Genomic DNA, 24,817 nt, shown 5'->3' with positions numbered 1-24,817 from the left:
CTCCAAAACTTTGTATGGTCCTACAAAACGTGGCGCTAACTTTCCCTTAACTCCAAAACGCTTCACTCCTCGAAGTGGTGATACTCAAAGATAAACTCGGTCTCCAGCTTCATAAACTGTTTCCTTACGTTTTGAATCCGCATAGCTCTTCTGCCTGGTCTAGGCTAATTTGCGTCTATCGCGAATCAACTTCACCTTCCGTTCAGATTCTTTAATCAAGTCTGGTCCAAACAACTGGCGGTCTCCAAATTCGTCCCATAACAATGGTGTTCTACACCTCCTTCCGTACAAAGCTTCGAAAGGGGCCATCTTCAAACTGGATTGATAACTGTTGTTGTAAGAAAACTCTGCATATGGCAAATTCTCGTCCTAACTGGATCCATAATCTAGCGCACAAGCTCTCAGCATGTCTTCCAAAATCTGATTGACTCTCTCGGTCTGTCCGTCTGTCTGTGGATGAAAGGCTGTACTGAACTCTAGCCTGGTACCCAAAGTTTCGTGCAACTGATTCCAAAACTTTGAAGTAAACTGGGTTCCTCTATCTGATACAATGCTCCTCGGAACTCCATGCAGACATACGATCCTAGTCATGTATATCTTTGCCAACTTAGCACTGGTGTAAGTGGTCTTCACTGGGATGAAATGAGCTACCTTCGTCAAACAATCGACTACAACCCATATCGAGTCATAGCCTGAACGAGTCCTGGGCAATCCCGTGATAAAATCCATGCCTAGTTTATCTCACTTCCATTCGGGTATCGGCAATGGCTGTAGCAATCCTGCTGGCTTCTGATGCTCTGCCTTCACTCTCTGACATACATCACAAACTGCTACATACTCCGCAATATCCTTCTTCATTCCGGTCCACCAGAAAGCATCCTTCAAATCCAAATACATCTTGGTATTTCCTGTGTGAATCGAATACGGCGAATCATGGGCCTCTTGTAAGATCAACTTCCTGATCTCCGGATCATTGGGCACATAAACGCGGTCCTCAAACCATAAGGTATCGTGCTCATCCTCACGAAATCCCTTGGCTTTTCCTTTATTCATCTTTTCCTTTATCTCATCAATCTCCTTGTCTGTCTTTTGTGCTTCTCGGATCTTTTCCATCAAGGTAGACTGAATCTCCAATGTTGCTACATAGCCTCTCGGAACTATTTCCAAACGTAGTTCACGAAAATCCTCGGCTAACTCCTTGGGTAACTCTCCAATCATGAGTGTGTTGACATGGCTCTTGCGGCTCAACGCATCGGTTACTACGTTAGCTTTTCCGGGGTGATAATGCAATCTCATATCATAATCTTTTATGAGTTCCAACCATCTCCTTTGCCTGAGATTCAACTCCTTCTGCGTGAAAATGTACTTCAAACTCTTGTGATCCGTATACACCTCACAGTGATTTCCGATGAGAAAATGTCTCCATGTCTTCAACGCATGCACTACAGGTGCTAACTCCAAATCATGCGTAGCGTAATTCTTCTCATGGGGTTTAAGTTGTCATGAAGCATATGAAACAACTCTTCCTTCCTGCATAAGCACTGCTCCAAGTCCTCGACGTGAAGCATCGCAGTAAACTTCATAATCCTTGCGCTGATCTGGCAGAATCAACACTGGTGATGTAACCAAACGTTTCTTTAACTCCTGAAAACTAGCTTCACATTCCTCAGTCCAATTGAACTTGGTGTCCTTCTTCAACTGCTCCATCATGGGCTTAGCAATCCTCGAAAAATTCTCAATGAACCTCCGATAGTATCCTGCAAGTCCAAGAAAACTCCGGATCTCTCCAACTGATGTGGGTGATTCCCAGTTTGTCACAGTGACAACCTTGGTGGGGTCTACTGCCATTCCTTCTCCGGATATAACATGTCCGAGGAATCCAACTTCCTTCAACCAAAATTCACATTTGCTGAACTTGGCGCATAACTGATGTTCTCTAAGCTTCTCAAGTACCAAACGCAAATGCTCCTTATGCTCCTCTTCATTCTTGGAGTAGACCAAAATATCATCAACGAACACCACGATGAACTTATCCAAAAACTCCATAAACACCTTGTTCATCAGGTTCATGAAATATGCAGGTGCGTTAGTCAGACCAAATGACATAACGGTATACTCGTACAGCCCATACCTAGTGGTAAAAGCCGTCTTAGGTATATCCTACTCTCGAATCTTCAACTGGTGGTATCCTGATCACAGATCGATCTTGGAAAATACCTTAGCTCCTTGCAATCGGTCAAACAGATCATTGATCATCGGTAGTGGGTACTTATTTTTGATGGTCACTTCATTCAATCCTCGATAATCAACAACCATCCTTAACGATCCATCCTTCTTCTCCACTAGAAGCACTGGTGATCCCCAAGGTGACGAACTTGGGCGAATATAGCCTTTATCCAGTAACTCCTTAATCTGCTTCTTAATTTCTTCCAAATCCTTAGCGGGCATCCTGTATGGTCTCTTAGATATCGGCCCTGTGCCTGGCAAAAGCTCAATCAAAAACTCAATGTCTCTATCCGGTGGCATGCCTGGCAACTCTTCTGGAAATACATCAGGGAAATCCTTCACCACTGGTACTTCCTCCTGTACAACTCCTGATAAGGAATTCACCTGAGTCCTCTTCGGCACATGCCGGGATACATACTTTATCCTTCTTCCTTCTGGGGTGGTAAGCAAAATCGACTTACTAGCGCATTCAATGTTCCCTCCATACTTCGATAACCAATCCATGCCTAATATCACATCCAATCCTTGCTATTCCAATACTATTAGGTCTGAGGGAAACACGTAGTTACCAATCCTTAATGGTAACTGATCACACCATAGATTAGCCATATACTCTGCTCCTGGCGAGGTTACTAACATGGGTGACCTAAGGGCTTGGGTTGGCAGTTTATACTTATCCACAAATCCCCTTGATATGTATGAATGCGATGCACCAGTATCAAAAAGAACGAGTGCAGTAAATGTCTTAACCAAAAACTTACCTATCCCCGCATCAGGCTGTGCTTCAACCTCCTCCACGTAAACATGGTTCACTTGTCCTTTGTTGAAAGGGTTGGGCTCCTTCCCAGAGCTTCCATTGCCATTTCCATTCTTAGCTTCCGGGCATTCAGTTGCATAATGTCCAGTCTTCTGGCATTTGTAACAAGTAATGTGGCTCAGATCTTTCTTAGTTGGGGTCGATGGGTTGGTACGGTTCTGTCCGTTGCTTCCTCCATTCCCATTACCATTCTTGGGTCCACTATGGTTGTGCGAACCTCCTGCTCCATGGGTATGCTGAAAATGTCCTCCTGAATTCGGGGTAAAACGTGGCTTCTGATGAGCTCCAGAATTGTACTTCCCTTGTCCATACTTCCTCTTGCGGCTTTCAATCTGTTGCTGCTTCCCTTCAATCATGAGAGCTCTATCTACCAACTCCTGGTAGTTGTTGAAGGTTGCTACCATCAACTGCATGCTTAGCTCATCATTCAGTCCTTCCAGAAACTTCTCCTGCTTGGCTGCATCTGTAGCAACGTCATCTGGGGCATAATGTGCTAACTTACTAAAGTCCTCCACATACTGGCCTATGGTGCGTCCTCCTTGGCGTAGATTGCGAAACTCACGCTTCTTCATAGCCATAGCTCCTGCTGAAACATGGGCAGTACAGAAAGCTTGGTGAAACTGGTCCCATGCGACAGTGTCGATAGGGTGAGTGGCCGTGTAATTCCCCCACCATGATGCTGCGGGTCCATCAAGTTGATGTGCGGCAAAACGCACTCTCTCCGCATATGTGCATCCTCCAGTGGTCAGCTCCCTTCCAACCTTGCGGAGCCAATCATCTGCAACAATCGGCTCGGTGCTGCTGGAAAACACCGGTGGATTCAACCTCAAGAATCGGGCCAAATGATCAACAGGTGGTGGTGGTGGGTTGTTGTTGTTGTTGTTGTTGTTGTTGTTGCCTTGGTTCTGTACTAACACTTGCATTAGGTCATTCTGCTGCTGAATCAACTGAGTGATCTCCGGTGGAAAAACAAATCCGGCGTCGCGTCTCGGAGGCATCTGCTAGGTTTAGAAAGGATGAGAATTTAGAATAGAATGAGGTCTAGAGGGAAAACACTACCCATATGCACATGAGACAAACACAAACAATACCACTCAATCAATTCAAACAAGGCATACAATCGATCTAACTATCGTTACAAAGTGCTCGGACTATACTTTATACATGGGGAAATACTACTACTGATTATGGTGGTCTACTAGAAATTTTGATCGGTTGAAGACTCCATGATATCTGCTCCAGCTTCATCAACAAAATCATCTTCACTGGGGTCCGAGTCGGTGTCGTCGATGATGATGTAGTTCTCTGGGCAAGTAGAATCATCATCTTCTCCTCCTGGTGCTGGGTCTCCCATGAAAACTTCGATCTTCTTTATCAGGTCTTCATTCTTCTCCAGTAATGTTGCGATTTCCACCTCATATCCATCACGTGTAGACTTGATTTCTTCCTCCAGTTCCGTGATCTTGGTCAATGCCTTCTTCAGATCTATCATGCCTGCGCACATTTGGTTCTCCTGGCGACGAATGTGCTGGTTTAACTCCTGGATGAAAGCTGCAATTGATCTATCCTTCTTGGTGTTGATCATCTCCCATTGCTCATCTCGGCGCCCACAAATCTGATAAATAGTATCCTTAAGCTCCTTGTGGTAAACTTCTCCAATGCGTCCCATAGTGATGTGGGCTGCCATGCTCTCTCCTAAACTCCAGGTTGGTGCATCAAAGGAAAACTCTATGGGCTCAGTGACTGGCATGAACGTCCTTCCTGGAACTTGAACTTGAATCATCCATCGCTCCTCTTCTGGTAGTGTGGCGTTGTAGGTTCCGGTGAAGCTTGGAATTCCGATGTTCAGGTATCTAGTGACTTCCTTCAAGTGGCCTCCAAATGGTGTATCTTCATCCGGTTGCATGAACTTGTTCCTTGCATCCGCCATTCCTAAAAGAGTAGAAAATGGAGAGGAGTCGGAAATGAGAAGAGAGTAGTGTTCTAGGGTTTAAGCTTAGTGGTCGTGTCCTACAGTCAGCGTGTGCTCTGATACCATCTTGTAGCGACCAGACCTCAAACAGTCTGATCTACTGTGCACCAGTGTCATCCCTGGATCAGTAATGCTGACACGCACAGTACTCGAAGGATTTATAACAGAGTAACAATCACACACTTATGACATCGGGTGTCTCAAAAGAGAACTAAGTATGATAAATATGGCTTAAGGCCATCTAAAAACGATAACAGCGGAAGACTTGGAAGGTAAGTGAGTCCATCAACTCCAACGGCATCACTGAGTATAAGACCACGACCTAAGGCACCTTACTCGTCGTCTGAAAAGTCTGCAACATGAAACGTTGCAGCCCGAAAACGGGTCAGCACATGGAATATGCTGGCAATATAACACATAGAGAGTAATGAACAGAATAAGGCTATACTACATGCATATTTGGCTGGTGTAAAGCTCTATGGTTACAGTTTTGCGAAAAGCAAATTTTTCCCTACTGCAAAGGAATAAAATTTTATTTAACAATCATGGTGGTTGTTGAACATTGAGATGGTTGACAACATCACAATCCCAATTAAGAACGTGATTAACCCAATCAAATTAACTTAAGTAACATGGTGATGAGATTCACATGATAATCCAAAAACTAGATACTCAAGATGTCCATAACCGGGGACACGGCTAACCATGATTAGTTTGTACACTCTGCAGAGGTTTGTGCACTTTTCCCCACAAGACTCGATCTCCTCCGTTGGGATTCTCGCACTACATGGTGTTTGAGAAATGGATGACCGAGACACAGTCTTTCAGAAGCATTAACTCTAACCCCGGGTAGACAGTACCAACCTACATCCCCTACATCTGCTAGCCTACCACTGGAAGAGGTCATGCAACCTACTCAACTATGCTAGAGCCCATAATTGCTTCTGGCTGCACACGGAAGTTTCTAGCATGAATAATCTTATGATCCCTTTGAGCCTGGGTGGCGGTCCATAGGATAATCACACGGAACCCCGGGATTTCCAAAAAATACAGGCAACACTGGATTCTCCAGGTGCCTCAATCCACCCAGATGTGAGTTTAAGTTGCCAGCTTAAGTTTAACCATTAATTAACAATCTCACAACTTTCATAGAAAGATCTCTCAAACCCAATCCACGTCTACTAGCATAGCATAGCCATATGAGCAAACGTAGAAGTAACTCCCAAAGGTTTGATAACAAAACAGGTAATAGGTACTACCTCATCTACTTCCCGATACCCACAATTTAATCAGATCCTAATCATGCATTGTTTGAGGATTGGTCTAATGCAATAAAACTGGGTAGTAAAGAGGTATGATCAAAGTGTTACTTGCCTTGCTGATGATCCGTGAAACCTAGAGATTCGAAGTAGCAAGCAGCGCACTCCGGGTACTCTATCGCAAACAAACAAGCATACAATAAGCACTCATCTAATGCACAGGTAAAACTCAAATAAAAGATCTAACCAGAAAGTTCAACTTAAGAACTCTGGTTTGCAAAAATAATCAAATCAAACGAAGCAACGAAAGTCAAACGGCGAAAGAAACAAGCTTCGTTTACTAATCTGGATCTAAGTCAAATTTTACAGTAGCAAAAACTTGTTTGAGTTGGTTAAACGGAAAGAGAATTTCGAGACAAAACTCCAGGCGATTGAATCGCCTGATTCTGATAAACGAGTGAAAAGTTATACTAGAAGGAAAATCGGATCAGAAATCGCGATATGGAATAATCGCAGAAAAATCCGAGAAAATGATAAACTGACGAACAGTTTATCGAACGAACGTTCGTTAACTGTAACTAAACGATGAACGCGCTCGTTAAAACGAACGAACGAGCGAACGCTCGCTAAAAAGACTAAACCGAAAAAACCCAAACCGATCTATAAAAAAAATAAACCGGGGTTTCAAAAAAACTGCATGGTATTCCGGCGAAAACCGGCGCGACGGCTACCTCGGGTCCGGCGGGGTCGGGCGGCTCCGGCGGGGTTCAGAAGGCGGCGTGGGGCGGCGGGGTTGCGGGTCCGGGCGGCGGGTGGCGGCGGGGTCGACGGGAGGCGTCGGGCGGCGGCGTTCGGGCGTCGGGCGGCGGCTTCCCGCGGCGGCGGCGTTCGGGGACGGCGGCGGTTGGTGGCGCGGGCGGCGGGGTTCGGGGTGGGGAACGAGGTGGCGGGGCGGGGTACTTATAGGTTCGGGGGGGCGTCCGACTTGGAGAAGGGGGCGACCCCGGGCGGCGGCGGCGGCGTCGTCCCGGACTCCGGCGGGAGTCCGGCTCGGCCATGATTCGGGCGAGGCGGCGCGGCAGGTGGGCCGGCTGGGCCTTCGGCCCAGTTCGGTCCGCGGGCGAATTTTTATTATTATTCTGAACTAAAATAAATCCTAGAAAAATAAATAAAAATCTAAAAATGCCAAAACAAAATTTTCACCGTCTAATTAAAATAATTAGAACGCGATGAACATTTTCTTGGCCCTAAAATGCAATTTTGAAAACGTGCAAATTTTTCTAATGCAAATAAAATGCAATAAAATCCAAAAAAATCGAATATTTGATTTTAATATTTTTCCTCCAATATCTCAATTATTTTGGAGAAGTCATATTTTTTCCTCTCATATACATTTATATGAAATATTTTTCGGAGTGAAAAATAATTAAAACCAAAATCCTCGTTTCATAATTTGATGAAAATCAAATATGAAAACCGGGAAATCCCCAACTCTCTCCGAGGGTCCTTGAGCTGCTTAGGATTTCGAGGATTAGCCAAAATGCAATAAAATATGCTATGCAATGATGATCTAGTGTATAACATTCCAAATTGAAAATTTGGGATGTTGCAGAATCTATGTTTAAAGAGTTTGAAGATTTTGATGATGCTGCTTATAGACCTAAAAATTAGCTATCCTTAAATATTGTTATGAGAATTATGAATACAATTATGATATTAATGCACTTATTGAGAAAGTCTCCGCTGTCCAAGAAGAGACTAATATTTTGCAGGAATCTATGGAAGAAGAAATTGATGAAACTGTGAGCTCATTGGATGAAAAAGATGAGGAGGAGAGCGAAGAACAAAAGGAGGAAGAGCGGATTAGCTACCCGTGCCCACCTTCTAATGAGAGTAACTCATCAACTCATACATTGTTTAATTTCCCTTCGTGCTTACCGAAGGATGATTGCTATGATCCCGTTGACTCTTTTGAAATATCCCTTTTTGATGATGCTTGCTATGCTTGTGGCCAAGATGCCAATATGAATTATGCTTATGGAGATGAACTTGCTATAGTTCCTTATGTTAAACATGAAATTGTTGCTATTGCACCCACAGATGATAGTCCTATTATCTTTTTGAATTCTCCAAACTACACTATATGGGAGAAGTTTGCACTTATTAAGGATTACATTGATGGGTTGACATTTACCGTTGCACATGATGATTTTGATAGATATAATATGCATGTGCTTGCTGCTCCTACTTGCAATTATTATGAGAGAGGAACTATATCTCCACCTCTCTATGTTTCCCACACGATAAAATTGCAAGAAACTGTTTATACTATGCATTGGCCTTTACTATGTGTGCATGAATTGTTCTTTTATGACATGCCGATGCATAGGAAGAGAATTAGACTTCGTTATTACATGATATATGTTGCTTTGTGCTCACTACTAAATTACAAATCATTGTTAATTAAAATTGGCTTTGATATACCTTGGGATCCGGGTGGATCCATTACTTGAGCACAATATGCCTAGCTTAATGGCTTTAAAGAAAGCGCTGCCAGGGAGACAACCCGGAAGTTTTACAGAGTTATTTATTTCTGTTGAGTGCTTTCATATAGTTTAAAAACAACAAAAATAAAGAGGGGAACCCAAAACTTTTTCAAAAAGGAAAGTGAAAGTGAGAAAGACAAGCAATGTTGAAGTGGGAGAGCTCCTTGAACTTTGTTCATGCTCACGGAAACTTTGTGAATCTTGATTACAGAAACTTTTCAAAAAAAATAATTATCCCCTTGTACAATTCCATTGTATTATCAAAATAATGTGCTAAGGTTTGCCTTTAGGATGTTTACAATGCTTGTTGGTTTCTGCGGTGCAGGACAGAAACTTTGGCTGTAGTGCGCGATTTTACATTTCTTACTGCAATGTCAAACGGTTCTGATTCTTTTTGCACTGTCTTTCTATACAAATTGTTTATTTTTTCTAATTTTGGCAGAATTTTCAAGTATCAGAAGTATGGTGAATGTTCAGATTGTTACAGACTGTTCTGTTTTAGACAGATTCTGTTTTTGATGCATAGTTTGCTTGTTTTGATGAAACTATCAATTTATATCAATGGATTAAGCCATGAAAAAGTAATATTACAGTAGACATAATGCAAAAACAAAATATGAATTGGTTTGCAACAGTACTTAGAGTAGTGATTTGCTTTATTACACTAACAGATCTTACCGAGTTTTCTGTTGAAGTTTTGTGTGGATGAAGTGTTCGATGATCGAGAAGGTTTGTGAGAAGAAGGAAGAGAGGCAAGAGCTCAAGCTTGGGGATGCCTCGTAAATATTCAAGGAGACTCAAGCGTCTAAGCTTGGGGATGCCCCGGAAGGCATCCCCTCTTTCTTCAACAAATATCGGTATGTTTTCGGATTCGTTTCATTCATGTGATATGTGCAAATCTTGGAGCGTCTTTTGCATTTAGTTTTCAATTTTATTTTATGCACCATGCTGGTATGAGATAGTCCTTGGTTGATTTATAGAATGCTCTTCGCACTTCACTTATATCTTTTGAGTATGGCTTTATAGAATGCTTCATGTGCTTCACTTATATCATCTGAAGTTTGGATTGCCTGTTTCTCTTCACATAGACAACCGTCATTTGTAGAATGCTCTTTTGCTTCACTTATATTTGTTAGAGCGTTGGCATATCTTTTGTAGAAAGAATTAAACTCTCGTGCTTCACTTGTATCTATTTAGAGAGATGACAGGAACTGGTCATTCACATGGTTAGTCATAAAACCCTACATAAAACTTGTAGATCACTGAATATGATATGTTTGATTCCTTGCAATAGTTTTGCGATATAAAGGTGGTGATATTAGAGTCGTGCTAGTTGAGTAATTGTGAAATTGAGAAATACTTGTGTTGAGGTTTGCAAGTCTCGTAGCATGCACGTATGGTGAACCGTTATGTAACGAAGTTGGAGCATGAGGTGTTTATTGATTGTATTCCTTATGAGTGGCGGTCGGGGACGAGCGATGGTCTTTTCCTACCAATCTATCCCCCTAGGAGCAGGCGCGTAGTACTTTGTTTCGATAGCTAATAGACTTTTGCAATAAGTATGTGAGTTCTTTATGACTAATGTTGAGTCCATGGATTATACGCACTCTCACCCTTCCATCATTGCTAGCCTCTTCGGTACCATGCATTGCCCTTTCTCATCTCGAGAGTTGGTGCAAACTTCGCCGGTGCATCCAAACCCCGTGATACGATACACTCTATCACACATAAACCTCCTTATATCTTCCTCAAAACAGCCACCATACCTACCTATTATGGCATTTCCATAGCCATTCCGAGATATATTGCCATGCAACTTCCATCATCATCATATACATGACTTGAGCATTTATTGTCATATTGCTTTGCATGATCGTAAGATAGCTAGCATGATGTTTTCATGGCTTGTCCATTTTTTGATGTCATTGCTACGTTAGATCATTGCACATCCCGGTACACCGCCGGAGGCATTCATATAGAGTCATATCTTTGTTCTAGATATCGAGTTGTAATATTGAGTTGTAAGTAAATAAAAGTGTGATGATCATCATTATTAGACCATTGCCCCAGTGAGGAAAGGATGATGGAGACTATGATTCCCCCACAAGTCGGGATGAGACTTCGGACGAAAAAAAGAGAGAAAGGCCAAAGAAAAGAGAAGGCCCAAAAAAAAGAGAAAAATAAAAGAAAACAAAAAAATGAGAGAAAAAGAGAGAAAGGGCAATGTTACTATCCTTTTACCACACTTGTGCTTCAAAGTAGCACCATGTTCTTCATATAGAGAGTCTCTTGAGTTATCACTTTCATATACTAGTGGGAATTTTCATTATAGAACTTGGCTTGTATATTCCAACGATGGGCTTCCTCAAATGCCCTAGGTCTTCATGAGCAAGCAAGTTGGATGCACACCCACTTAGTTTCAGTTTGAGCTTTCATACACTTATAGCTCTAGTGTATCCGTTGCATGGCAATCCCTACTCCTCACATTGAGATCAATTGATGGGTATCTCCATAGCCCGTTGATTAGCCGCGTCGATGTGAGACTTTCTCCTTTTTTGTCTTCTCCACATAACCCCCATCATCGTATTCTATTCACCTATAGTGCTATGTCCATGGCTCACACTCATGTATTGCGTGAAAGTTGAAAAGGTTTGAGGAACGTCAAAAGTATGAAACAATTGCTTGGCTTGTCATCGGGGTTGTGCATGATGTGAATATTTTGTGTGGTGAAGATGAAGCATAGCCAGACTATATGATTTTGTAGGGATGAGCTTTCTTTGGCTATGTTATTTCAATAAGACATAATTGCTTGGTTGGTATGCTTGAAGTATTATTGTTTTTATGTCAAAGGATAGACTATTGCTTTGAATCACTCGTGTCTTAATATTCATGCCATGGTTAGACATATGATCAAGATTATGCTAGGTAGCATTCCACATCAAAAATTATCTTTTTTAGCATTTACCTACTTGAGGACGAGCAGGAATTAAGCTTGGGGATGTTGATACGTCTCCGTCGTATCTATAATTTTTGATTGTTCCATGCCAATATTATGCAACTTTCATGTACTTTTTGGCAACTTTTTATACTATTTTTGGGACTAACATATTGATCCAGTGCCCAGTGCCAGTTCCTGTTTGTTGCATGTTTTTGGTTTCGCAGAATATCCATATCAAACGGAATCCAAACGGGATAAAAACGGACGGAGCTTATTTTTGGAATATTTGGAAAATCTGGGAGAAAGATCAACGCGAAACGGTGCCCGAGGTGGCCACGAGGCAGGGGGGCGCGCCTGCCCCCCTAGGCGTGCCCCTGACCCTCGTGGGCCACCCGTAAGGCGGTTGATGCTGTTCTTCGGCCGCAAGAAAGCTAATTTTTGGTAAAAAAATCACGGCGAAGGTTTGGATCCAATCAGAGTTACGGATCTCCATATATACACGAAACGGTGAAAGGGCAGCAGACGGAGAAAGCAGAAACAGAGAGAGACAGAGAGACAGATCCAGTCTCGGAGGGGCTCTCGCCCCTCCCACGCCATGGAGGCCAAGGACCAGAGGGGAAACCCTTCTCCCATCTAGGGAGGAGGTCAAGGAAGAAGAAGACGAAGGGGCCCCCTCTCCCCTTCTCTTCCGGTGGCGCCGGAACGCCGCCATGGCCATCATCATCACCGCAATCTTCACCAACAACTTCACCGCCATCATCACCAACTATTCCCCCATCTATGCAGCGGTGTAACCTCTCTCTTACCCGTTGTACCCTCTACTTAAACATGGTGCTCAACGCTATATATTATTTCCCAATGATGTATGGCTATCCTATGATGTTTGAGTAGATCTGTTTTGTCCTATGGGCTATTTGATGATCAAGATTGGTTTGAGTTGCATGTTTTATTATTGGTGCTGTCCTATGGTGCTCTCCGTGTCACGCAAGCATGAGGGATTCCCGCTGTAGGGTTTGCAATATGTTCATGATTTGCTTATGGTGGGTGGCGTGAGTGACAGAAGCACAGACCCGAGTAAGTAGGTTGTTTGCGTATGGGATAAAGGGGACTTGATGCTGTAATGCTATGGTTGGGTTTTACCTTAATGATCTTTAGTAGTTGCGGATGCTTGCTAGAGTTCCAATCATAAGTGCATATGATCCAAGTAGAGAAAGTATGTTAGCTTATGCCTCTCCCTAAAATAAAATTGCAATAGTGATTACCGGTCTAGTTATCGATTGCCTAGGGACAAATAACTTTCTCGTGACAACAAGCTCTTTACTAAAACTAATTTAGTTGTGTCTTTATCTAAACAACCCCTAGCTTTTATTTACGCTCTCTTTATATTCTTGCAAGCCTATCCAAAAACACCTACAAAGTACTTCTAGTTTCATACTTGTTCTAGGTAAAGCGAACGTTAAGCGTGCGTAGAGTTGTATCGGTGGTTGATAGAACTTGAGGGAATATTTGTTCTACCTTTAGCTCCTCGTTGGGTTCGACACTCTTATTTATCGAAAGAGGCTACAATTGATCCCCTATACTTGTGGGTTGTCAGCGCCCTGCTTCCCCTGTTGACGCCCTGCCAGATGGAGGAAGTAACCAGTAGACATGTAGTAGCACATGTAAAAAAACTGAAGCAATTGCACATGGCTATCAAGCAACTGTGCCAAAGGGGTCTGAAGCGGCAGCGGACAATGGGTCGGCGAGAACGCAAGCGCTGGCTAGCAGCCGCACTGGAGTAAGAAGGTCACAACCTGCGGGGGAGGAAGTCCGTCGTGCACAGGAGGAAGAAGGCACATACAGGGATGGCAGGGGTCGATGGCGTGCGAGAAGCCGGCGGCTACACGCAGAGCATCTAGAGGAGATGGCTCGGTCGCCGCCATTTTGGTTGCTGGCTGAGGAGAAAAATAGAGATGGTAGTCGTTAGGTGATTTACTTGAACGGCGCCGGTTGGTGTAGTTGAACGGTGGGAGGAAGGAGGAGGAAGATGCAGTGGGTCGAGCTTACACATGTGGCAGTAGGCGGGAGGAAGATGTTCGAGGGAGGATGGGGATGGGGCTGTGGAGGAGGAGGGCGCGCCGGAGCAGAGGGCAGTCCGCGTCGGAGGGGAGGGAAGGCCATGCCGGACGGGGTGGAAGGTCGTGCCGGAGCAGAGGCGAGGCGGCGCACCGGCCGGAACCAGGGGAGGGGGCGGCGCGATGGCCCGATCCGAGGACGGGGCGGGCCCTGTGAAGGTGAGGTGGCCGAGGTGTGGAGGGGCGGCGGGATCCAGTGAGGCGTGTCGGGGTTCCGAGGAAGGCTCGTGCCGGGGGAAGAATCTAGGGAGGAGGCGATGCGGCGGGGGGATCCGTGGAGTGGAAGCCGGCCTTGTCCCGGCTGGGGGGGGGGGGGGGGGGGGCTCGCCGGCCGTTGGGAGGAGGGAGGGGCGCGCGGCGGCGTGGATGGGGCCGGCGCCGGCGGGGGTGGGTTGGGAGGGGCGTGTGGGAGAGGGAGGCGGGTGGATCCAGAGACGTGGGGGAGGTGGAGGTTCGGTGTGGCAGAAGGTGGAGGAGATGTTTTTTTCTTTTTATTTTCGCGGTTCGGGAGTTCCTGAGTGCGCCCTTATATATGGTGATCGTGATCCAAATAACTATTCTAATCCCGGGATTAGAATAGTGTTGTCCTATATATGTAGCGACCAGACCTCAAATGGCCTGTGCTGCTGTGCACCAGTGTCATCCCTGGATCAGTAATGCTGACACGCACAGTACAAATGGAGGATTTATATCAGAGTAGCAATCACACACTTATTACATCGAATATCTCCGAAGAGATTAAGTATGATAAACATGGCTTAAGGCCATCTAATAACGATAACAGCGGAAGACTTGGAAGATAAGTGAGTCCATCAACTCCAGCGGCATCACTGAGTATAAGACCACGACCTAAGGCACCTTACTCGTCGTCTGAAAAGTCTGCAACATGAAACGTTGCAGCCCGAAAACGGGTCAGCACATAGGATATGCTGGCAAAGTAACACATAGAGAGCAATGAACAATAATAATGCTATACTATATGCATATATGGCTGGTGGAAAGCTCTATGGTTACAGTTTTGCGAAAAGCCAATTTTATCCTACTTCAAAGGAATAAATTTTATTTAACTATCATGGTGGTTGTGAAACATTGAGAAGGTACCTCCAACTCAATCCCAATTAAGTGTCATCGTTAACCCAACAAAATTAATTATAAGTAACATAGTGATGAGATTCAAATGATAATCCAGGTACTAGATACTCAAGTTGTCCATAACCGGGGACACGGCTAACCATGATTAGTTTGTACACTCTGCAGAGGTTTGCGCACTTTTCCCCACAAGACTCGATCACCTCCGCTTGATTCTCGCACTACATGATGTTTGAGAAACGGATGACCGAGACACAGCCTTTCAGAAACAATCACTCTTTACTCTGGATGGACCGGTACACCTACTTTCCCCTACATCTGCTAGCCCACCTCTTCAAGAGATCTTGTAACCTACTCAACTATGCTAGAGCCCATAATAGCTTGTGGCTGCACATGGAAGTTTCTAGCATGAATAATCTTATGATCCCTTTGAGCCTGGGTGGCGGTCCTTATACAAACAGACAACACTGGGTTCTCCAGGTGCCTCAATCCACCCAGATGTGAGTTTTAGTTGCCACCTTAAGTTGAACCATTATTAACAATCTCACATCTGTCGTGAATATCACTCAAACCCAAATCCACGTCTACGAGCATAGCACGGCAATAATAAAAGCAACGTAGAAGTAACTCCCAAGGGTTTGATAGGAAAAACAGGTAATAGGTACTACCTCAACTACTTCCCAATACCCACCATTTAATTAGATCCTAACCATGCAAGTGTTTGAGGAAAACAGATCTAATGCAGTAAAACTGGGTATGAACGGGATATGATCAAAGTGTTACTTGCCTTGCTGATGATCCGCAAAACCTAGCGAGTCGAAGTAACAAGCGGCACACTCCGGGTACTCTATCGCAAACAAACAAGCATACAATCAGTACTCATCTAATGCACAGGTAAAACTCGAATGAAAGATCCAACCAGAAAGTTCAACCTAAGAACTCCGGTTTGCAAATAGAATCAACTCGAAAGAAGCAACGAAAGTCAAACGGCGAAAGAAAGAAACTTCGTTTGCTAATCTGGATCTAGGTCAAATTTTACTGTTGCAAAAACTTGTTTGAGTAGGATAAACGGAAAGAGAATTTCGAGACGAAACTCTAGACGCTTGAATCGCCTGATTCCGATAAACGAGCGATAAGTTAAACAGAATCGAAGATTCGATCAGAAATCGAATCTGAGAAAATAACGAGAAAAATCCGACGAAAAAGAAAAACGGACGAACGGTTAAATAACGGACGTTCGTTAACAGAGAAAAACCGACGAACGCGTTCGTTAAAACGAACGGTTCGGTGAACGCTCGCAAAATAATAAAACCGAAAAAAAACGATCTAGGGTTTTTTTTAAAACGAACCGGTTTTTTTAAAGAAAACCGGCAACGGCGAGGTGCGGCTACCTCGGGGACGGGCTCCGGCGACGGGGCTGCGGGGCTCGGGGCTCGGGCGGCTCGGGGGCGAGGGACGGGGCTCCGGCGGCCGCTCCGGCGAGCGGCGGCGGCGGCGGCGCGGATCCCGTGCGGGCGGCGGCGGGCGAGGCGAGTGCGGCGGCGGCGGCTTGCGGTGAGGGAGAGGGGGGGCGGCGGCGGTATAAATAGGGGGGGTGGAGGTGACTTGGGGGAGGGGGTGGCCGGCGGGAGCCGTGCGGGAGCCGGACTCGGCCATGGCGGCGGCGTCTCGTGCGCGAGGAGGAGAGGGGCGCGGGATGGGCCGGCGGCCTGGCTGGGCAGCGGCCCGGTCGGGCGCGCGCAGTTTTTTTTAAAGTTCCGCGGAAAACAATTCGTAGAAAAATAAATAAAAATCAGAAAAATATGAAATAAATTTTCCCCGTCTAGTTAGAAAATCTAGAATAGGGTGAACATTTGTTTTAAATCAAAATAAATATTTTGAAACATGCAATAATTTTAATGCAATAAAAATTGCAAATAAAATCCAAATAAATCCAATAAATGATTTTAACATTTTTCCTCCAGTATTTCAATTGTTTTGGAGAAGTCATGTTTTCTCCTCTCGTTTAATTTAAAATGAAATATTTTTCCGGAGAGAAAAATAATTAAAACCAAAAATCCTCGTCTTATTATTTGATGAAAAAATCAAATATGAAAATTTGAGAAAATCCCCAACTCTCTCCGGGGGTCCTTGAGTTGCTTAGGATTTATCGAGGATTTGTCAAAATGCAATAAAATATGATATGCAATGATGATCTATGTATAACATACCAAATTGAAAATTTGGGATGTTACAAACCTACCCCCCTTAAGATGAATCTCGCCCTCGAGATTCGGGTTGGCTAGAAAACAGGTGGGAGTGGTCTTTCAGTAGATCTTCCTCTCGCTCCCAGGTGGCTTCATCTTCTGTGTGGTGACTCCACTGGTCTTTGCAAAACTTGATAACCTTGCTGCGGGTAACTTGGCTGGCATACTCGAGAATCTTAACTGGCTTCTCCTCATAAGTCAAATCACTTTCTAACTGAATCGCTTCCAGTGGCACAGTATCTCTCAGTGGTATCTCAGCCATCTCTGCGTGGCACTTCTTCAACTGCGAAACGTGAAATACATCATGTACTCCAGACAATCCTTCGGGCAATTCCAACTTGTAAGCAACTTCTCCCATACGTTCCAACACTCTGTATGGTCCGATAAAACGGGGCGCTAACTTTCTTTTAACTCCAAAGCGCTTCACTCCTCGAAGGGGTGATACTCGAAGATACACTCTGTCTCCGACTTCGTGAACGGTCTCCTTTCGTTTAGAATCAGCATAACTCTTCTGCTTGGACTGGGCTACCTTGAGCCTATCGCGAATCAACCTTACTTTCTGTTCAGACTCCTTAATCAAATCTGGTCCAAACAACTGACGGTCTCCAACTTCGTCCCATAACAACGGTGTTCTACACCTCCTTCCGTACAAGGCTTCGAAAGGGGCCATCTTCAAACTGGTTTGATAACTGTTGTTATATGAAAACTCCGCATATGGCAAATTGTCGTCCCAACTAGATCCATAATCTAGTGCACATGCTCTCAACATGTCCTCCAAAATCTGGTTGACTCTTTCGGTCTGTCCATCTGTCTGTGGGTGGAAAGTTGTACTAAATTCCAGCCTGGTTCCCAATGTTTCATGTAACTGCTTCCAAAACTTTGAGGTAAATTGGGTTCCTCTGTCTGATACAATGGTCCTCGGAACTCCATGCAAACATACGATCCTGGTCATGTATATACTTGCCAACTTAGCACTGGTGTAAGTGGTCTTCACTGGAATGAAATGAGCCACTTTCGTCAAACGGTCGACTACAACCCATATCGAGTCATAGCCTGAACGAGTCCTGGGTAATCCTGTGATGAAATCCATGCCTATTTTATCCCACTTCCACTCGGGTATTGGCAATGGCTGCAGCAATCATGCTGGCTTCTGATGCTCTGCCTTCACTCTCTGACATACATCACAAACTGCTACATACTCCGCAATATCCTTCTTCATTCCGGTCCACCAGAAAGTATTCTTCAAATCCAAATACATCTTGGTATTCCCTGGGTGAATCGAGTATGGTGAATCATGGGCTTTTTGCAAAATCAACTTCCTGATCTCCGGATCATTTGGCACATATACGCGGTCCTCGAACCATAAGGTATCGTGCTCATCCTCACGAAATCCCTTGGCTTTTCTTTTGCTCATCTTCTCCTTTATCTCTTCAATCTCCTTGTCTGTCTTCTGAGCTTCTCTGATCCTTTCCATCAAGGTAGACTGAATCTCCAATGTCGCTAAATAGCCTCTAGGGACTATCTCCAAACATAGCTCGCGAAGGTCCTCGGCTAACTCCTGAGGTAACTCTCCTGTCATGAGGGTGTTGACATGACTCTTACGGCTCAGCGCGTCTGCTACTACGTTAGCCTTTCCAGGGTGATAATGCAATCTCATATCATAATCTTTAATGAGCTCCAACCATCTCCTCTGTCTGAGATTTAACTCCTTTTGCGTGAAAATATACTTCAAACTCTTGTGATCCGTGTACACCTCACAATGGTTTCCGATGAGAAAATGTCTCCATGTTTTCAATGCATGCACCACGGCTGCTAACTCCAAATCATGCGTAGCATAATTCTTCTCATGGGGTTTAAGTTGTCGTGAAGCATACGACACAACTCTTCCTTCCTGCATAAGCACTGCTCCAAGTCCTCGACGAGAAGCGTCGCAATACACTTCATAGTCCTTGCGTTGATCGGGTAGAATCAACACTGGTGATGTAACCAATCGTTTCTTCAGCTCTTGGAAACTAGCTTCACATTCCTCAGTCCAATTGAATTTGGTGTCCTTCTTCAATAGCTCAGTCATGGGCTTAGCAATCTTCGAGAAATTCTTGATGAATCTCCGGTAGTATCCTGCAAGTCCAAGAAAACTCCGGATTTTTCCAACTGTCGTGGGTGATTCCCAACTTGTCACTGTGTCGACCTTGGCAGGGTCTACTGCTATTCCTTCTCCAGAAATAACATGTCCAAGGAATCCAACTTCCTTCAGCCAAAACTCACACTTGCTGAACTTGGCATATAATTGATGTTCTCTGAGCTTCTCAAGTACCAATCGTAAATGCTCCTCATGCTCTTCTTCATCCTTGGAAAAGATTAAAATATCATCAATGAACACCACGACGAACTTATCCAAAAACTCCATAAACACTTTGTTCATCAGGTTCATGAAATAGGCAGGTGCGTTAGTCAGACCAAATGACATAACGGTATACTCATACAATCCATATCTGGTGGTAAAGGCCGTCTTGGGTATATCCTGCTCTCGAATCTTTAACTGATGGTACCCTGATCGTAGATCGATCTTGGAAAACACTTTAGCTCCTTGTAAGCGGTCAAACAAATCATTGATCATCGGCAGTGGGTACTTGTTTTTGATGGTCACTTCATTCAAACCTCGGTAATCAACAACCATCCTTAGTGATCCATCTTTCTTCTCCACTAGAAGTACTGGGGATCCCCAAGGTGACGAACTTGGGCGAATATAGCCTTTATCCAGTAACTCCTTGATCTGCTTTTTAATTTCCTCCAAATCCTTTGCGGGCATCCTGTACGGTCTCTTAGATATTGGCCCTGTGCCTGGCAAAAGTTCAATCAAAAACTCAATGTCTCTATCTGGTGGCATGCCTGGCAACTCTTCTGGAAATACATCCAGATAATCCTTCACCACTGGTACTTCCTCCTGTACAACTCCTGATAAGGAATTCACTTGAGTCCTCTTCGGCATATGCCGGGATACATACTTGATCCTTTTTCCTTCCGGGGTGGTAAGCAAAATCGTCTTGCTGGCACAATCGATGTTTCCTCCATACAACGATAGCCAATCCATTCCCAGAATCACATCCAAACCTTGCGATTCCAAAACAATGAGGTCTGAGGGGAAAACATGCCTACCAATGGCCAATGGTATCTGAAAACATCCTTGGGTGGCCATATACTCTGCTCCTGGCGAGGTTACTAACATAGGGGTTTTGAGAACTTGGGTGGACATCTTAAACTTATTTACGAATCCCCTTGATATGTATGAATGCGATGCACCAGTATCGAAAAGAATGGTTGCAGTAAATGACTTCACCAAAAACTTACCTATTACTGCATTAGGCTGAGCTTCAACCTCCTCCACGCTCACGTGATTTACATGTCCTTTGTTGAACGGGTTCGGCTTCTTCCCAGAACTTCCATTGTCATTTCCATTTTGGGCTTCGGGACAATCAGTAGCATAATGTCCAGTCTTCTGGCACTTGAAACAAGTAATGTGACTTAGATCCCTCTTGGTTGGGGTAGATGGGTTGGTGCGGTTCTGTCCGTTTCCTCCTCCATTCCCATTACCATTCTTGGAGCCATTATGGTTGTGCGAACTACCTCCTCCATGGGTATGCTGAAACTGTCCTCCCGGCTTCGGGGTAAATCGTGGCTTCTGCTGGGCTCCAGAATTGTACTTCCCTTGTCCATACTTCCTCTTACGGTTTTCAATCTGCTGATGCTTCCCTTCAATCGTGAGAGCTCTATCTACCAGCTCCTAGTAGTTGTTGAAGGTTGCTACCATCAACTGCATACTCAGTTCATCATTCAGTCCTTCAAGAAACTTCTCCTGCTTGGCAGCATCTGTAGCAACGTCATCTGGTGCATAACGTGCTAACTTACTAAAATCCTCCACATACTGGCCTACGGTGCGTCCTCCTTAGCGTAGGTTACGGAACTCACGCTTCTTCATAGCCATAGCTCCTGCTGAAACATGAGCTGTACGGAAAGCTTACTGAAACTGGTCCCTTGTGACAGTGTGAATAGGGTGCGTGGCTGTATAATTCTCCCACCATGATGCTGCGGGTCCATCAAGCTGATGTGCGGCAAAACGCACTCTTTCCGCATCTGTGCATCCTGCAGTGGTCAACTCCCTTCCAACTTTGCGGAGCCAATCATCTGCTACAATCGGCTCGGTGCTACTGGAAAACACCGGCGGGTTTAGCCTTAAGAAACGGGCTAAGTGATCAACAGGTGGTGGTGGCGGTGGGTTGTTGTTGTTGTTGCCTTGGTTCTGCACTAACACTTGCATCAGGGCATTCTGTTGCTGAATCAACTGGGTGATCTCTGGCGGGAAAAAAATCCGGTGTCGCGTCTCGGAGGCATCTGATAGGTTTAGAAAAGATGAGAGTTGAGAATAGAATGAGGTCTAGAGAGAAAACACTACCCATATGCTCATGAGACAAATTCAATCAATATCACTCAATCAATTCAAACAAGGCAAAACAATCGATCTAACTAGCGTTACAAAGTGCTTGAACTATACTATTAAATGGGGGAAAACTACTACTGATATGGTGGTCTACTAGAAATTCTGATCCGTTGAAGACTCCATGATGTCTGCTCCAGCTTCCTCAACCCAGTCGTCTTCACTTGGTTCCGAGTCGGTGTCGTCGATGATGATGTAGTTATCCGGACAAGTGCATTCGTCGACTTCTGCTTTTGGCACTGGATTTCCCACGAATGCTCCAATCTTCTTCTCCGGGTCGTCAATCTTCCCTACTAGTGCGTTGATTTCCTCCAAATAATCTTCGCGTGTAGCCTTGAGTTCTTCTTGGAGCTCCTTGATCTTCGTTAATGCCTTCTTCAATTCTTCCTTGTCCGTGCACATCTGGTTCTCCTGGCGACGAATATGTTGGTTCTGCTCCTGGATGAAAGCTGCAATTGATCCATCCTTCTTGGTCTTGATCATCTCCCATTGCGCGTCTCGACGTCCACAAATCTGATAAATTGTATCCTTAAGCTCCTGGTGATAGACTCCTCCAATGCGTCCCATGGTGATGTGTGCGGCCATGCTCTTCCCTAAACTCCAAGTTCGTGCTTCGAAAACCAATCTCATGGCACTAAACATCCTTCCTGGAATGATAACTTGAATCTTCCAGCTCTCCTCTTCAGGTAATGTGGCGTTGTAGGTTCCGGTGATGCTTGGTATTCCTATGTTCAAGTACTTGTTGACTTCCTTCAAGTGTCGACCAAACGGCGTGTCTTCATCTGGTTGCATGAACTTGCTCCTTGCATTCGCCATTCCTAAAAAAGTAGAAAGTGGAGAGGGGTCAGAAATGAGAAGAGAGAAACTTTCTAGGGCTTAAGCTTAGTGGTCATGTCCTACAGTCAGCGTGTGCTCTGATACCAACTTTGTAGCGACCAGACCTCAAATGGCCTGTGCTGTTGTGCACCAGTGTCATCCCTGGATCAGTAATGCTGACACGCACAGTACAAATGGAGGATTTATAACAGAGTAGCAATCACACACTTATTACATCGAATATCTCCGAAGAGATTAAGTATGATAAACATGGCTTAAGGCCATCTAATAACAATAACAGCGGAAGACTTGGAAGATAAGTGAGTCCATCAACTCCAGCGGCATCACTGAGTATAAGACCACGACCTAAGGCACCTTACTCGTCGTCTGAAAAGTCTGCAACATGAAATGTTGCAGCCCGAAAACGGGTCAGCACATAGGATATGCTGGCAAAGTAACACATAGAGAGCAATGAACAATAATAATGCTATACTATATGCATATATGGGTGGTGGAAAGCTCTATGGTTACAGTTTTGCGAAAAGCCAATTTTATCCTACTTCAAAGGAATAAATTTTATTTAACTATCATGGTGGTTGTGAAACATTGAGAAGGTACCTCCAACTCAATCCCAATTAAGTGTCATCGTTAACCCAACAAAATTAATTATAAGTAACATAGTGATGAGATTCAAATGATAATCCAGGTACTAGATACTCAAGTTGTCCATAACCGGGGACACGGCTAACCATGATTAGTTTGTACACTCTGCAGAGGTTTGCGCACTTTTCCCCACAAGACTCGATCGCCTCCGCTTGATTCTCGCACTACATGATGTTTGAGAAACGGATGACCGAGACACAGCCTTTCAGAAACAATCACTCTTTACTCTGGATGGACCGGTACACCTACTTTCCCCTACATCTGCTAGCCCACCTCTTCAAGAGATCTTGTAACCTACTCAACTATGCTAGAGCCCATAATAGCTTGTGGCTGCACACGGAAGTTTCTAGCATGAATAATCTTATGATCCCTTTGAGCCTGGGTGGCGGTCCTTATACAAACAGACAACACTGGGTTCTCCAGGTGCCTCAATCCACCCAGATGTGAGTTTTAGTTGCCACCTTAAGTTGAACCATTATTAACAATCTCACATCTGTCGTGAATATCACTCAAACCCAAATCCACGTCTACGAGCATAGCACGGCAATAATAAAAGCAACGTAGAAGTAACTCCCAAGGGTTTGATAGGAAAAACAGGTAATAGGTACTACCTCAACTACTTCCCAATACCCACAATTTAATTAGATCCTAACCATGCAAGTGTTTGAGGAAAACAGATCTAATGCAGTAAAACTGGGTATGAATGGGATATGATCAAAGTGTTACTTGCCTTGCTGATGATCCGCAAAACCTAGCGAGTCGAAGTAACAAGCGGCACACTCCGGGTACTCTATCACAAACAAACAAGCATACAATCAGTACTCATCTAATGCACAGGTAAAACTCGAATGAAAGATCCAACCAGAAAGTTCAACTGAAGAACTCCGGTTTGCAAATAGAATCAACTCGAAAGAAGCAACGAAAGTCAAACGGCGAAAGAAAGAAACTTCGTTTGCTAATCTGGATCTAGGTCAAATTTTACTCTTGCAAAAACTTGTTTGAGTAGGTTAAACGGAAAGAGAATTTCGAGACGAAACTCTAGACGCTTGAATCGCCTGATTCCGATAAACGAGCGAGAAGTTAAACAGAATCGAAGATTCGATCAGAAATCGAACCTGAGAAAATAACGAGAAAAATCCGACGAAAAAGAAAAACGGACGAATGGTTAAATAACGGACATTCGTTAACAGAGAAAAACCGACGAACGCGTTCGTTAAAACGAACGGTTCGGTGAACGCTCGCAAAATAATAAAACCGAAAAAAACCGATCTATGGTTTTTTTTTTAAAACGAACGGGTTTTTTTAAAGAAAACCGGCAACGGCGAGGTGAGGCTACCTCGGGGACGGGCTCCGGCGAGGCTCCGGCGACGGGGCTGCGGGGCTCGGGGCTCGGGCGGCTCGGGGGCGACGGGCGGGGTTCCGGCGGCGGCTCCGGCGAGCGGCGGCGGCGGCGCGGATCCCGTGCGGGCGGCGGCGGGCGAGGCGAGTGCGGCGGCGGCGGCTTGCGGTGAGGGAGAGGGGGGCGGCGGTGGTATAAATAGGGGGGTGGAGGTGACTTGGGGGAGGGGGTGGCCGACGGGAGCCGTGCGGGAGCCGGACTCGGCCATGGCGGCAGCGTCTCGTGCGCGAGGAGGAGAGG

General features: G+C 44.7%; 1 protein-coding gene across 2 annotated transcripts; it reads right to left on the bottom strand.

Annotated features, from left to right (window-relative positions):
• Positions 1–1,060: 1,060 nt before the first annotated feature.
• LOC120964003 (uncharacterized) lies at positions 1,061–14,122 on the bottom strand. 2 transcript variants are annotated; one of them, XM_073500468.1, is made up of 3 exons: positions 13,805–14,122; positions 13,274–13,692; positions 1,061–6,449 (listed from the first exon to the last, which is right to left on the bottom strand). In XM_073500468.1, the coding sequence occupies exon 3, from the start codon at positions 4,039–4,041 to the stop codon at positions 2,755–2,757; it is 1,287 nt and encodes a 428-aa protein (XP_073356569.1). In that variant the 5' UTR covers positions 4,042–6,449; positions 13,274–13,692; positions 13,805–14,122; the 3' UTR covers positions 1,061–2,754. The 2 variants fall into 2 exon arrangements, with proteins under 2 accessions (XP_073356569.1, XP_073356568.1); XM_073500467.1 differs by having other exon boundaries at positions 13,274–14,122.
• Positions 14,123–24,817: the final 10,695 nt, after the last annotated feature.

The sequence above is a fragment of the Aegilops tauschii genome, chromosome 5 (genome assembly GCF_002575655.3).
Source record: "Aegilops tauschii subsp. strangulata cultivar AL8/78 chromosome 5, Aet v6.0, whole genome shotgun sequence".
In the NCBI taxonomy this organism is placed as follows: Eukaryota; Viridiplantae; Streptophyta; class Magnoliopsida; order Poales; family Poaceae; genus Aegilops; species Aegilops tauschii.
This window is presented reverse-complemented; position numbering and strand designations above follow the sequence as displayed.